The sequence below is a fragment of the Anguilla rostrata genome, chromosome 1, assembly GCF_018555375.3.
Source record: "Anguilla rostrata isolate EN2019 chromosome 1, ASM1855537v3, whole genome shotgun sequence".
NCBI classification, from domain to species: domain Eukaryota; kingdom Metazoa; phylum Chordata; class Actinopteri; order Anguilliformes; family Anguillidae; genus Anguilla; species Anguilla rostrata.
The window spans coordinates 50645841-50662144 of NC_057933.1; the positions used below are offsets into that span (position 1 = coordinate 50645841).

At 38.2% G+C, this 16304-nt stretch overlaps 1 protein-coding gene across 1 annotated transcript; it reads right to left on the bottom strand.

The window, feature by feature from the left end:
- Positions 1–2860: 2860 nt before the first annotated feature.
- Positions 2861–15854, bottom strand: trhra (thyrotropin-releasing hormone receptor a). The gene is made up of 2 exons (XM_064341022.1): positions 14376–15854; positions 2861–8065 (listed from the first exon to the last, which is right to left on the bottom strand). Exons 1-2 carry the CDS (start codon positions 15162–15164, stop codon positions 7640–7642), a joined length of 1215 nt encoding a protein of 404 aa, XP_064197092.1. The 5' UTR covers positions 15165–15854; the 3' UTR covers positions 2861–7639.
- Between the last annotated feature and the right edge of the window lie 450 nt (positions 15855–16304).

A 16304-nucleotide genomic window follows, 5' to 3' on the forward strand; every position in this document is an offset into this window, starting at 1 on the left:
ATGTGGCACATACGGTTATAAGGGATATGCATGGGGGTCTGGGTGTGCGTGGAACTAAATACTGTATGCCGCTGCTAATGACCAGATATTTACTCATATGTGAACATGGTTCTCAGACAGCGAAAACACAGAAATACTTTTCTTTGCCTCTGAGAAATATCATGATGACAGGCACAGGTCATAACCAGCAAAGAAAAAGTTGAAGCAAAATAAAAAAGGCAGGATGGAAGAGCCCTTTGCCCTTGACAGGTATTTAAAACAATGCTAACAAAGTGAATAAATGTATTCTGCTCTAAGGAATGACAGGCTAGTATACTAGAAATGCTATTGGTTATGACAATGCATATGCATGCCTTTCAGAGCACTCTACAATATTTACTTCTCTAGACATCTAGGGTGATTTACAGAACTTGCACAAATACCTGTTGACAACTTCACCAAGATGTGAAGTGAAGAAAGAATTGTGAAGAAAGGTATATAAAAAAAGCCAAACACTTGGGTTTAATGGCGGGTCCATTTAATTGTATTTGACAACCACACTGCAGGAAATGACGTTGCTTGTATGCAATGTATGTTGAAATAAACGTAAGAGCATTTCTTTTTACATGACCTCAAAGCCCAAGGCTGTCAGCATCAAGGCCCAGAAGGGTCATAGCAATTTCATTACAGATTCTGCCCAGAGCATCATAGTTATGTGTATGTGTTCTTGGAACCTCACTTCAGTGAAACATTTCTTTTCACACCCAGGCCCAGCACTGGTGCCAGATCAACGTGTCCCATCTCTGTCAGACAGGAAATGTTTGTTAAGGATAGCCTCAATGCATCTGCTGTGGGTATATGGCCACATTTATTTTCCTAAAGAGATTTGAGCCTGGGCAGGCAGAAGAAAAATTTATAAGCATCTTGGACCATTTCATTTTGGGAAGTAACATTATTACTTTTCTTTTCTCTGAATCATTTTTATCATAATGAAAGAACATTATTTTCCAATATTCTCAGCATCTTATACAGGCTTTCCCCCTCAACTTTATCAAGCCTGCATGTACTTTTGGCAGTGACGTGTATAGAGTCTTTTGACCTTTGTTTATTTAAGTCCTAAAACTATCGGTCTGTACAGTGTATGATATTAAGTAATTGCAGAGTGTAATAGTACTCTCTCACATTTAATCAGTTCTCTTGCTCTCTCTCTCTCTCTCTCTTACACACACACATACATACACACACAACATCAATATCAGTATAATGTCAGCACATGACAATAAATAACTAATAACCGTGCAGCTACAGTACCCCAGATCAATCAAATGTTATTTACAGTATGTTGTGCATTTTACAAAGAATTTGTCACAATATGCTTCACTGTATACCTTGGCCTAAACCTTGCATGTGCAAAAGGGGTCACAGCTATTGAGAGCTGACAGTAATCAAGGTGTATTGCTCCATAATACACTATGGCTGCACATTTCTCCAGGCTTGTGTCTGGATTATAACTGATTACAGGCTTCACTCTAGAGGAAAATTCTAGATTTCAATTTTGGGACTGTCATGAGGAGGCACCAAGCTTTGTTTTGGGGATGTTCTCTTGAAAAAAATCTCATGAAATAGGCACATTGCTGAAATACAGTTGTGGCTTATGCAGAAACCACAGTGTTTTTAATACCCTGACTGTATTACCCTCAGTACACTAAAAAGCTAATAGGACATTTGTTTTTACTTAATATATCTTAATTTAATACATCACATATTCATTTTCATTTGAAACATATGGTTAAATAAAGATACAAAAAAAATCATTTTACATAAAAAATATTTAATAACAGTCGGCTGGGCTTGAACAGTCATGGTCTAAAATTGATTAAAGCAATGAAGGTTGTCGTGTACATCTCCATGTGTCCTTCCCTTGTCTTCTCTGACCTTCCATCTTAGCCTGTCCAATTGTGCACTTCTTACGTCAGACAGCTGTGTTCTGTGTCTTCAGAAAAATCCTTCACAGAAACCTGCATCTCTCTGAAGGCATATTATTCAAGTCTATACTTGCAGGCTTTGCCCTCCTCTTTCCCCTTGACCCTTGTACCATCTAAAATTATATTGATTAGCTGCATCTCTGCAAAGACTGTGCGGTGTACATATAAATGCAAGGAATCTTGAGGGCTGGGGTGGTGACAGGGAGCATCACTGGGGTTGTCTGCTAAATGTACTACCAATTAGAAAGAGAGCTCCAGTACACTCCTGGGACCAATTCTTAAACATCCAAAACAAATTTGTAAAAGTAAAATCACCATTGCTCTCATAAAAAGGACAGATTCAGTTATGCCTTGATGGTCTGAAACGTTTTTATTTCTTTCTGCCCGATCAATGTTTTGATTTATGGCTGTGTTCCATATATATGTTATCAAAGTTAATAGCTTATGCCTCAGTAGGCACTATATCCACCAAAATAATGATCCACTAATATAAATGAGGCCAGATAAGGAAAGAGACAACATGTTGTTCAATAGCATATGCCCCAAATGTAAAAGTGAAAAGTACTTAATTATTAAATCTCCTGAGTTATATACAATTCAGTATCAAAGAAAATATAAAAAAGTTGTATCCTAGCTACCCTTTGTGATAACTGGCATTTAAAACCCAATTACACTGAATGCTGTCTCATGAGGGGATTAAAATTATATATAATGTTACAATGAAAGCTGTTACTTACAAAATTGCAATATGTAAATTATTACTTGGTAAATAAAATGGTTTTCATCTTATTATGCTCCCAGATCAAATTATTATTATCTCAATGGGAGGTTGCCAACCACAATCTCCATTTGCATCTCCTATGTACTGTATAGTATGCATGAAAATGACAGGGAACTCCAAAACATTAAGAATTTATTAAAGCTTGCTTACAAAATATAAAACACCAACCAACAAAGCAACAAAGATGTACCTATGATGCACAAAATGTTTGAGCACTAGACAGGCATGACTTTTAATTGGTTATACAAATTATTTGTTTCACAAAGACATTTCCATTTATCATAATGTTTTTTTTTAAATGTGCCAGTCCATCCTTGAGCTATTGCATTAAAACCCAAGATTTGCTGCAACCTATTTCCAGGGTTATGTATTTTCTCCCAAAGAAACAAAAGAAAACATCACAGCATGTCCTTTATGCATGAAGAAAACTGAATGGTGTGGGCAAATAGAAAGAGGAAAGTTCTGGGCCAGCAACTGCAGCTTGTCCTCATTGCACGAAAGAAAAGCAGAAAAGAAATGATTTCTTCAAAAGTTTTTTTTTTTGACATCTCAAAAATGCTGTTGAATAGCTTGAAATATTCAGAATTCTGCCCCTAGAAAAATTCAATGACTGCCACAAAAACACATCTGGCTTACATCACTCTTAGTTTAGAACACAGACTGCAATTTAAACACCACAATGAAACATTACAATGACTTTTTCCATTATAACACTACAGGAAAACAGTTGTACTGGATTTGAAAAACCTTTACATCAGTTCTAGATTGTACAGCACAATCAACAATAAAAAATGGGACAGTGCAGTAAACACATTTTATTTCTCTTTTTTTAAACAGCTAAATTAATACTGCATGGTAGAATTCCAATTACTATTTATCCTCTAAATATAATAAATGACTGATGATGCTTCTACAGACTGCAGCATATTATTGTGTAAATGATTTGTTTTTGGCCATGTTAATATAAGCTTGATTATAATGCTATAACTCATCCCATGCCTGTTTGTCATTCAGATACTCTATCTTGGTGCTGAAGCATTATTTGTGCTGACACCAGTGTTTAGTGAGATGTGTTTAGAATACGTGTCAGCAGAGAGATCAATCACTTTGATGTCTACAATGCATCTTAAAATAATGCATATCTACTGGGCCAGCCGGCAGAGAAGTATCCATATGTCAAAGTGATCCATGTTAGTCTGCTCCCCTGCAAAAACATTTCAAAACCACATTTAATATTGTGTACAGGTGTACAAATTGTTGATCTATTCACGGCCCACTGATGTTTTTAAACAAAGGAGTTAAAAATGATTACTGAGGCTTTTAACTGTGTTATGGCAGGGGTAACCCAAACCTTTTAATGTCTAGGAATCCTTACAAAGATAACCATCCTCTGCCCAAAGACAAGCCGTGGGCTAATATGCAGTGGCAATGTTGCGTCAAATATGAAATTATGTATTATCAGATACGTGTTAAGCACAATAGGACACAATACATTATGAACTGAAAAAAAGTGTTTAATCACTTACAGTGACAATAATGTTAGAAATTGCATGTAAACTTTATATACTTTGTTTTATTTGTAAATCTAAAATATGTACTCTATAAAACTGAGTGCTATTCAAAGGGGAATTATTTTTCCACTTTGCTAATGACTCCTGTGGTGTCCCTGTCCACCAGTTTAGGGAACCCTGTCTTTTGGTGTCTGCAACCATGTTCTGTTGCACCAGGAACAGCTGACTTGTATGCATTGCTAACTGATCTCCCACTGTAAGGGAACTTTGACCATATCTACTGTATGTAAATACAAATACAAAAACAAAATAATAAATAGTTAACAGATTGTAACCATCTGAGTCACTACATTATCTCCACACAGTTAAGCCGCTGAAACATCCAAAGCTTATATGACAGACCCATTGACACAGAGCATTCAAAATTGCCTGTGGGGCAGTTTTCTGACTGCCAAGTTCCGATCAGCAGTCCTAACCTGTGTCACAGTATTTTTTCCATAGATAAATATTGGATGTTCCTGGCCGTGCTTCATCATGGCATCTACCACACTGTTCAGAATCCCTTCCTGAATGGTGTTTGCTCAGTCTGTGTCCCATTAGCCTCAGGTAATCTAGGCCCTTCTATTGAAGACTTGAGCTCTCTGACTCTTTCCAGCCTTGCAGAGATGCGTCTGCAAAACATTTTGGCTGCTGAGGTGTAGGCTTGGATGCGGAAAAACAAATGAAGCTGGCAAACTGTACGGTGTGCAGTGAGAAAGTCACACTGTTATTCATCACAGAGACAACTGTGAAGCTCATTCCATGTCCCAGTCCCAGAATTTGCTGCAGCCAAAGGAAATGAGTGATCCAACGTTGTCCTCCAGTTAAGAGTGTGGTAGTTCAATCAGGGTTCATTCAACAAACATCTAAAATGAAACATTTTAGCAGTAATCTGCAAGCAGACCATGCACCACGTCTCAGGCTTATAGGTCAGGACAGTTAATAGTTGTTTAAGCTTCTCCCTGATTTTTTTCTTGAATTTGCTTTGAAGTTTTCTGTTTGAAATGCACACGTGTGGTTCCTCCTTCAGCCCTGTGTGCAAGCCTAACGCCCACACGGGGGATGAGAGCTTCACCTCATCTCCTGGCTTGAGTGCCTTTGTGGCCGCAGTAGGCTGTTTCTCTGTCCTTAAATTGCACGAGGATTGAGAGTGCAGTGTTCCGCACGAGTGACACCTGGGGTTGCCAACCATCTGTAAATAAACGGTCTGCCCATAAAAAATATGGAACTCACAGTCCACAAAAAATTTTGAAAGAAAAAAATAGCTATTTAAAAGACTTGTACATTTACTCCTTGCCTCTGTTAATGTGATATATTGACCATTAGCCACATTTTATGTTTCCTGAGCATTTTCTAAATCCCATTCACAAAATCTACAAAACTACAAAAACTGTACAATATTATAGACCACTTTTATTTAGTGTCATTATTGACGTAAACTGTGTTATTCACAGATGACATTTCAAGGTCAGGTAGACAATGTCACTTAACAAACCTCAAAGAGCACAGCTATGGACAATAACAAATGTAGCCTATTTCAAATGTATATGGATAAGCTTGTTTATAAATAAAAGTTCAAGATGCTATTTCAAACACAACTGAAAGAATAAATATTAATCTTGTCTTTTGCGATTTGAGTCTCTCAACAGAAAGGCTTTGATAACAGAAACTATCTAAAGACTTAAGAATGTAAATAAGTTCAAGAATAAAAAGGATAAAAAGTCCTATAGACAAAAATGAAAAAAATTCACTATTAGCTCTGAGGTAATTTCTCGTTTTTCTCTTTGCCTTCTACCCAACGCAGCTTCACCTCCCAAACATGTAAGACCACCCTTCAACTGTAACAAACAGTGGGAGGAATCTCAGAAATCACAACAGTGAAGGTAATATGATATAAATGACCAAAACAAAGAGTGGAGCTGACCATCCGAGTGCCACAGCAGTATAACCCAACACTCAGATAACTGTGCTGGCTAGTACAGGCGTTAGTATTTCTTCAATATTAGTATTGAAAGTGGCAGAAACATCTCCAAACTCTTCCCACTCCTGTTCATTTTGTCATAAAATAGTAATCAACGACCCCATGTGTACCCTGGTACAGTCCTTTACTCTTTAGTTTTGAGTTTTCACATACAAGACTAGGAGTGATGCATGATTTTCCTTTTTTAAATTTGTATTATTCAGTATTCATTACGATTCAGCCTCTAATAAGACACTGAATACCAGGATAAAATTTAATGTAAATGGAGCAGCAACTAGTGACCATGAGCAATAAAAATCAGTACAAGTAAATAAAGATTTTTTTTCTTTGAATACTATATTTTTCGGTAAGAACAACACTGTAATGTTGCCAACTGGTTTGAGCAGTTTTTGGATAAGACCCATTGTTGAGTCAAATTCAGGTTCCTTTTTCTGGTCCCATGTGCTGTGTCTCTACAAAAAACTGCTCACCTTACAGGTCACATGACCCCTAGGGCAGGATGATCACTCATGGGACTTCGATTCATTCTCTTCAGTGACCCTGAACTCAGTTTCACATCAATGATTGTTTTTTTCAACATATACAGATGAAAATATATATTTAAACATTCAATTCAAGTTACACTTCTCTTTTTTTCTTCTTTTTTACAAAACTGCAATTAAAACATCACCAAAAAATAAAATATTTACCATCTTAAATATGTACCTGAATGAATCATCATGTTAAAGCAAAATACTCAACACCATTCCCATTCGTCGGGCATTGTGTGGTACAATGCAACACATGCACACCGGTTTTCAGAATGTGAAATTGGTAGTCTTTTTTTGCATGCAATTAGATAAATCTGGCACAATGACAACTGATGGAATCCATGTAATACAAAACTATAATTTTGTCCGTATTTTGATTTAAATCAGAACGGGAACATTGGGTTGAACTTTTTATAATTGCAGGATAGTGAAGCAATTCCCTGTGAGAAACAAGAACACTGTCTTTGTGATTGAACAGCAAACCCTCAGCATAATTTATCAGTCTATCTTGCTTTTCAAATGGGATCTTTGCCACATGGCCTTAGCCCCATGGACATTTACAGACCCAGCAGATCAGTAATTTTATTAATCATAAATGCATGAATGCACACAGACACAATATAAATTGTACCTTCTACGTACACAGCTGACAAACATGATCAGTAGCAAAAAAAAAACAATGTCTACGATTCATACACTCCTAAACTACCACCAGCTGGCTTTAAAAAAATCAGCAGAAGAAAGCTCCTAAGTAGAGCTAAGATAGGCAATACTGATCACAAGACAGTGACACTTGGACAGGATACATTTTAATGGCCACCCCTTCCCCCAAATCAGGCATTGCTGAAAGTAACCTTGCCTGACAGGTGACTGTCATCAAACGACAGTCTTTTGCTGGGAAGAAACTCCTCAGTGGCTGTGAGGTCATCCAGCTCAGTGGTGTAGTGGTCAGGGCTCTCCCCATTGGAGGTCTCCTTGATGACGCTGTAGGTGAGGGCCACGCTATAGGCTGCAGGCTTCTCCGAGCGCTGTGGCCCGCAGTTGCACAGCTTCTTGAAGGCGGCACGGAACTTCTGTGACATGGCGTTGTAGATGACGGGGTTGATGGCGCTGTTCAGGTAGATGCAGAGGCGGCAGAAGAGTATGAACCACAGGTCCAGGTATGCCGGATCCAGGAAGGAGTTCACCAACACCAGTGTCCGGTAAGGCATCCAGAGCAGGGCAAAGAGGATCACCACTACAGCCAGCATCTTTGTAACCTACACACAGAGGAAAATAATCACTCCAATCAAGACAAAACAGCAAAAAAGCTACAAATTACAGTAGCAACAAGCCCAACTAACAAAGTTGTATAAAAAATAACACTGAGGAGCATTCTGGCAAGATTCACATTTGGTTCTTAGATAATACATTGAGAATATTTCACAAATACATACCCCTACCACCAGTCCCAGAGGGGTACTTCTGCACCTGCACCACCTTCTCAGACCTTATATGATACATTTACACATTTGTAATTTGTCTTTTTAATAATATTAATTAATTTTAAAAAATACTTTTTCCTCTCCACAGTTTTAGGCCAAGACACAAAAATAAACAGAACCCACGGCTGAAAAGCTGGAAGAGCTGGTCAGCTGAAAAGCTGGCCAGCTATGAACGGTGAGCTGAAAAACTGCCCCTTGGTTTTGCTTTTTTGGTCTATATTATTTCAGTTTGTTATTTTAGTTCAATGTTTTTGCCGGGAAACCGTGAGGGGGAAGGGTGAAGGTGTTTGTTTATTTTATTTTGTGTCGGTGTGGGGGCGCTCTCTCTCTCTCTCCATGCGACTAATGACTATCCACTCCTGGAATTGCCGCTTCTCCCTCCTCATACCGCCGCATTTTTATGCTTCCATCCTCTTTTTCACCCCAATTCAGAATACCCAATCTTATTTTTATTCACACTCATTGCTGCAGCCTCCCCTATCAGTTTGGGAGAGCACAAGTATGTGGTGTCCATGTAATGTCATCCAACACAAGATGCAAGATGATTTATTATTTAAAGCTGGGACATCATAATAATAATAATAATAGGCATTCTTCAAAATGAGTGATATTTTGGACTGACTCTTCTTCTCATCTAAGCCAAAGTACCTCCATGGCAATTTACTTTTATGTGTAGAATGGACCATGGCCAAGTAAACTTGGTTACTTTTACAGAAATGGTTCAATTTTTAATGCACTCATTTAAATCTTAAGGTTAAATTTGATAAAAGCTATATTCAAACTGTGAGATGAAAGCTAAATAAAACATATCCATCCAAAGCAAAACAATGCAGCCCAATGAAAGCTCCAGTTGTATTGCAGTTTTGAATTATTATCATTAATACAGGGATTTTTTTTTTTTAGCAAAATGGCAAGACATGACCCTTTGTCTTGCCATTTTGTTACACAACAGATTACATATTTTTATGTTTACAACTGGTAATACATTTTTTGAATAGAAATGTGAGAAGAAATGATGACCAATGCTAAGACTTGAAAATTTGAAAGCTTGATGACTCAAAATTATACTATCTGCAGATAGAACTGTATAGTTATAAACTTCTTATTTCTGAATGTTGCCTGGAATTTACCTTAAAAATACAATTTTTTGCAGGCTTAAATCTACACAATATGAGTACCTGATGTAAATTCAGAAAAAGTAAACAAGCAAATATTAGGCTAGCCATCAAAGTACTGAAGCTGAATTGACTGATGCAATGGGAACATCTAAGATTGATACAATAATTACTACAAAGATGAACCTGGTCGGCTTTCCAAGAACAGAGCAAATATTGAATCTGGGTGAATGTTGATTTTATGCTAAGGCCCGACCAATATATTGGTCAGCAGATAATGTCAGCTGATATAGGGCATCCATAGATATATCTGCATTTGGGGAAATCAAAACGATAAAGCACCAATAAAGTCTCTTGATATGTCATTAAAGAAAAACCGCCTTCATGAGCATGACAGGCTAATATGAGGTATTAGAGGGTCCATCTGTTATCACACTGAATAGATTTGGTGAGTTAGAGACAACTAGGCTGGCAGAGTTGCATCACGTGGTGACTGCACTGCCCACTTGAGATGAGTACAACTTTAAACAGTAACCAGATCAGCAATGTTGGTAGCCAAGATATGTGATGTCTGACAGCATATCAAGCAGCCAACACAGAAAGGCACAAACATAACTTTCATTTGTTCAAAGTGTTAGTCACTTGCATGGTAGGGTTGGGCAATATACCGTATAAATTCACACAACAGTATGCAGTTTTGCAATAGGCCACTGTCATCAACAGTATTTTATAGTTTTTAGACCAATTAATATTAAAGAATGTACATTGCAACAGAACAATAAGAATTTGCAAAAAAACTTTTTAATCATGGAATACCTTGAAGTAGGGCTGCGTGAACCATATTGATGATTATCAAATGTTTTTTAAGCGTAATAACAAATGTAATTTCTTTTTTGTAATCATGTGATGGGTTTTTGTCAATCACATCGAAGCTGCAAGGCCTCACTGTGGAGTGGATGTCATATCAACACCACAAACTAAAAAATACAGACAAAATGACTGTGATGCCACCCATTGAATGTCCATGGGCTTGCAAAAAGCACTTTGAAGCCACAGAAGTGCAGTTTTTGTGAAAATTGAAGCCAGAGACTGAACGGTAAGAAAAGGGGGGACCCTTATATGATCACAAAATCCAGGCCGGGTCCAGGTCATCCACTACAGTGTAAGTGTGCAAGATACTGCCCCCCCAAAGTGATGCACAGTGACTCGGCTGTCACTGTCCCTGATTGGCCCACTAAATATGAAAATATTGTCCAACTGCACTGGAGTGAACCGCGCTGGCATTAGAGAACGTTTCTCAACAAGACCAGGAAGTGAACTTCAAAAATAAAAGCTGGTTATGGCCCCTGGATCGACATCCAATAGATAGGAATGGCATTTTGTGAACTCTGAAGTTTGCATGTTTACTACCGCATCAGGTATGTTTAAACAAAAAGACAAAAGAAAGCCAATACGGCACATGGCGATGATTGTTTTTGCTTTTAAAAAAACATCAGATAATCATCAATATGGTTTATTGCCCAGCCCTATCTGGAAGTATATTTTTTCATTTAATTTCAAACCTATATGCTTGAATATTTTGTATAGTAACATTTGCAGGTTGCACATTAGTGTTTTTGATGATTACTAACCAATTTTTGAACACTCTTCAATATTTCAGACCAGTTCAGTGTTCATGTTAAATAGGAACATTTATTACTGTTTTGATGTATTCTTAATTTTCTAGAATTACAATATATTTCATTTCACTTCTGGTGTAATCTGTATTGGAAAGTCAAATACCATCAAATACTGTCATACCTTCAATAAAATCAGTCAATAATATAAAATATTGGCCTGGCCCTATTTTAAGCATTCCAAAACCCAATCAGATCTGAAGAATATCTATGTTTTGAAATTCACTGAGAGTCAGTGTAATGCATTGCTTGGGAAAGAGGCTGATGGCTGAGGGGCATTCTAGAATGGGTCCCATATTAAATCATGATGACCTTTGGTAATTTGATAAATTCCCAGCATAAGTGGTATAGATTACTGCCATGTTCTAAAGTCTTCAACCTCTGTGAATTCTCTAATGTCATTCCAAAGGCAGATTGTGTGCCTGCAGTTCCCCCAGCCCCACCTCCACAGGACTAGGGGCTATGTCTCAACCTCATTTGTCTTAACTGAATCAAGGTGTGGAATAAGGCCACAGAGACAGTCCACTGTCTGGACAACCTATGGACAGATGACCTTCTGAGACATTACAGCCCAGGAGAATCAGACAGCTGATGTGGTCACATGGGGCTTAAGGTGGGAGTATGCTTGAACATCCAAAAACGGGAAACATAGAAGTGACTACATTCGCCACATCAAACACAACAATGGCTGCGGTAAAGATGCAGAAACTTCAACAAATGGACATTATTTTAAAGTTACTGTATTTTGTGCTGCAAAAATAAGAAAATAAAAAGACGGTATGTTTGTTCGCTAGACCAACTGCAGGGACCTCCACATTGACATTGGTGTGCAAACACTCGGCTAGTTTGACCAGCAGGGATGTGCACACTATGGTGGCCAAAATTAATGCAGAGTTTTGTTGGTTTTTCCACAAGCATTTTACATCATTTAGTTAATACGAACTAGTCAAATTTTGTGTCTACAACAAATGCACCCCCAAGGTTATACTCTATCTGATAATCGCAAGTCTGGTAGATCCTAACATAAGACTTCTCCAGAAACCTCTGCCAGCTGTTTAGATCCTGGCAAATACAGGAAATTGGCTCTCTCTCCATAACTAACTGTTTGTATTTAAATTCAATACAGAGCTGCTGAATATCTCCTCTTCTTTGTCGAATCAAATAATGGCAATTTATTCAAGAAATTTTAGTTTATTTATTTTTCATCAGGAAAGGAACATTTAGGAAAATATTGTATGGCACGCTGCAACAAGAACCATTATTCCTATTACTTGTATGTATAACAAGAGTATTCAATTAATTCTATGGCTGCTGTAATTGTAATCATATAATAAAACTAAAGTAAATAAATATAGGCTATAACTAAATAATCACATCGATTAATAAATGGAAAAGGTTACCAGACTCTGTGACCTTTCATTGGCACTTCAGTAGCAATAATGCAGTGTCTATTACTGGCAAACACGTGGAACTTTTCACAACATAATACTTATCTTCAATAGGTAAGCGCTAAGCAACGAGGTTCCTAGTTGGCATTCACATCCTTATGTTATCGCTCAGATGTCAAATTCCGACAAAGATTACAGCCAAGAGAAATAGACTGAGTTTCAGTCATGTATGGTAGAAACATTTTAGCCGAAAAGAATTTAGACCTACATTACCCATATAGTAGCAATATCTGAGTTGCCTATGCAACTTCCAAGTGCCACAACTAATATCTCTAGGTATCCAGCATACAACCTTCATCATATACGAGTTAAAAGCAAAAGTATTGGGACAGTGACATAATTGTTGTTGTTTTGGCTTTGTAATCCAGCACATTGTATTTAAAATAAAGCAATGAGTACGTGATTAAAGTGCAGACTGCTTGAGGGTATTCCATACTGGGTGATCCCTGTAGGAATTATAACCTTTTTTATATGTAGTCCGCCAATTTTAGGGGAGCAAATGTAATGGGACAAATTCACATAATCTGAAATAAAGTTATCACATTTAGTACTTGGCTGCAAATCCTTTGTATTCAATGACTGCCTGAAGACCGCGACCCATAGACATCACTAAAGAAGGTCATAATTCACTGAAGTCTGCCCACTATCCATTTTTATCACCTTGCATTGGCACACTTTACCATGATGTTCGCACAATAAACATTTCATTTTAAAAATAAAATGTATTATTATTTTTTTAAAATACCTTGCCATTTGTTTCTTTTTTGGGGATGTTCCATTTTGCATTTAGCGGTGTGAAAGTCCCTTTTTCCCTACGTTGAGGCCTATACTGCAGCCATCTTCAGTTCCTGTTCATTTCTGGATCCTTTTGCCTTCACTCTTGCCTTCAGCAAGTGGAACACATGTTCAGTTGGATTCAGGATGAGTGATTGACTTGGCCAGTGAAGATCATTAAGGTTTCTGGCATTGAAAAACTTGTTTGTGGTCATTGTCCTGCTGCAAGCTGAAGTATCATCCAATGATAGTTTTCAGGCAGTTGGTTGTATCTGAGTAGATAAGATGGTTTCATGCACTTTAGAATTCATCCTGCTGCTCTGCCATCAGCAGTTACATCATCAATGAAGACGAGTGAGCCAGTTCCTGTGGCAGTCCTGAATGCCCAAGCCATAACACTCCCACCACCATGCTTCACAGATGGGAGGAGGGTGCTTTGGATCATGACCAGTTCCTTTCTTTCTCCACACTTTCCTCTTTCCTTCATTGTGGTACAGGTTAATTCTCATCTTTGTCCCAGAACTATACCGTTTTTAAGTATACATTTGTTATTGCTGAGCTAACCAGTGCATTCTTGCTTCCTAACAATGTATCACACAGTTGATTTTGACATGATACGAAGACACACAGCTTGCCAAGAAACAGCTGAGCAGCCAACCGTCCCATTACTTTTGGTCCCCTAAAATGGGGGACTATGTATAAGAAGTGCTGCACAGATCGCCCAAACATGGATGCACATATCCTGAAATGAATGCCAACGGGCTTTAATCTCATATTGTTTTATTTAAAAACTCCGTGTCACCGTCCCAAAACTTGTACGTTAGATTTCCAATATGCACCGAATTTAGGATGTAACGAATGTATGAATTTGGTCATACTTTGTGGTTTTAATAAGGCTCGGATATCAGCTGGGGCTTGGTAATAAAAAAATTAAGAAAAAGATTATGACTTGCAATCCTGTTGCGATTTAAACCTAACCACAGACGATTCTAGTGACCAACAGATTTCCACAACAAACAAAATAATAATAATAATGGAATGGTTCAGTATTTGTAAAACACCAGTATCTTACCTGTCTCCGCGAGGCAGCTGTCGTGCTGCTGGTGCAATTGGAGTTTTTTGAACTAATTCCCATATTTCCTTGACTGGAATCCTTTTTCAACTTTTTTTTGTTTTCTTTGGGGTCCGAAGGTAGCGGGTTTAGAATAAGAATTCTTGCGATAAGACCATACAGTATAGTGGCTAGCATTAAGGGCAGTACATAAAATACCGCAAAATCCGTGAAGTATATTGGCCAGTAGAAGTTTCGGGACACTTTATAAGCGCAGTTGACAGTCGTAACGTTACCCGCGTAAACATTCTGTTCAATGCCCGACAGGTAGAACCACATGACACAGTAGAGGGATGTGAAAGCCCACACAAGCACGATTATCTTCTTCGCCCTGGAAAGTGTACAGAGAAATTGGGCTTTTATCGGGTGACAAATGGCGATATACCTTTCTATAGTGAATGCTGTGATTGAGCACGAGGACGCATTTATGCCCAAGTACTGGAAATAAGTAATGCAGAGGCATCCGGTATATCCGTACACCCAATGTCCGTAAAGGCTGTCGGTGATGTTCGGTAAACCCGCTGCGATCAACACCATAAGGTCAGCGACTGCTAGGCTCACCAGATAACAGTTTGTGGGTGTCCGCATGTGCTTGGTCGTGAGGACCACTAAAATGACCATAACGTTGCCCACAATCCCAACCCCACAGATAAGGGTAACTAACAATATGCTCACCACTTTGTATTTAATACTGTATTCGGTCCAGTTGCCAAAAGTCTGATTCCCTGGAATGGAAGTAACATTCTCCATATTTTCGTTTTTTTATCTGATGTTCTCAGCGAATAATTTCAGAATTTAATGTTAGGACCGTAAAGTTGACGGATACAATGAGCACACATTAGATGACTTGAAAAAAGCCTGGTCTTGCAAAAGAAGAAAAAAAGTGAACTAACTTTTTTTAAAAATAAGGACAAATTACGAAAATGCTTTGAAACAACATTAAATCTAGACGCGCTTCAGGTGACGCTTCGTTTGTTTGTAGACTACATGCAGTTATACAACGTTTCGCCTACTCGCTTAGCTATTCCCTGTGTTTGGGAAAGCGATAACTGTACTTACTGCACGTTCTTGTAAAGCAGAGATTACTTGTTAAAACGTTGTATTAATTTCCCTGCCTCGTAACTCGAAAACACAAAAGCGCATCAAACTTGAAAATTGGCACGCGGAGAGACAAGGTGAATCAGAATGATCTATTTATGTTTCAAGTCCCAAAAGGTTTTTGACAGTCGGAGAAAGCGATGCTGTGAAGGCAAGATCTGACGTCTTTGTAAATCGCAGAGAGTGGTTAGGGCGGACTGAGACAGCCGAAGAGAGTGCGTCGGATCTGCTCTTGAGGGTAAAGGCGCTCCGTGCTCAGCGTGCACAATACACCACTCAGATGCGTTCTGAAATTAGACGATGGAACAAGCCATTCGTCATCAGGGTAGTGGTACAGCGTTACCAGCAAAACAGTGTAGGCTGTCTGCAGAACTGTAATACATGTAACCTATGATTACCATATTTACATACCGCGACCGCATTTCCAATAATAGTAGCCTACTTGACTACTTCTACTGTTACCGTTAAATGGTCACCGATACTACAAATAATGATTAATTTTAATTCTTCTCTCTGACAAGCACATAGGGATTATTCCTGGCAGTAGGGTCAGCACTGGTGAAAATACTAATAGTCAACTCAATGTATACAATGTTTCATAATTAATCTTCTGTCCACACTGAAACTGAAAATAAATGCAATGCACAGAAATGGTCTACGTGCTTCATTCATTCATTCATCCATTCAGTCATTCTTTTTTTTCTGCTGGGATTTTCATTATCATCACTGCTGTCAAAAAAGGATTTTAAAACAAGGACTGTATCTTTCCTGTATGGTTTTACAGCAGATAGT

Coding starts and splice junctions, on each gene's coding strand:
- trhra (XM_064341022.1), bottom strand. CDS start 15,164: ATGGAGAATGTTACTTCCATTCCAGGGAATCAGACTTTTGGCAACTGG. Junction 8,066..14,375: donor CAGCTGCCTCGCGGAGACAG/GTAAGATACTGG, acceptor CTCTGTGTGTAG/GTTACAAAGATGCTGGCTGT.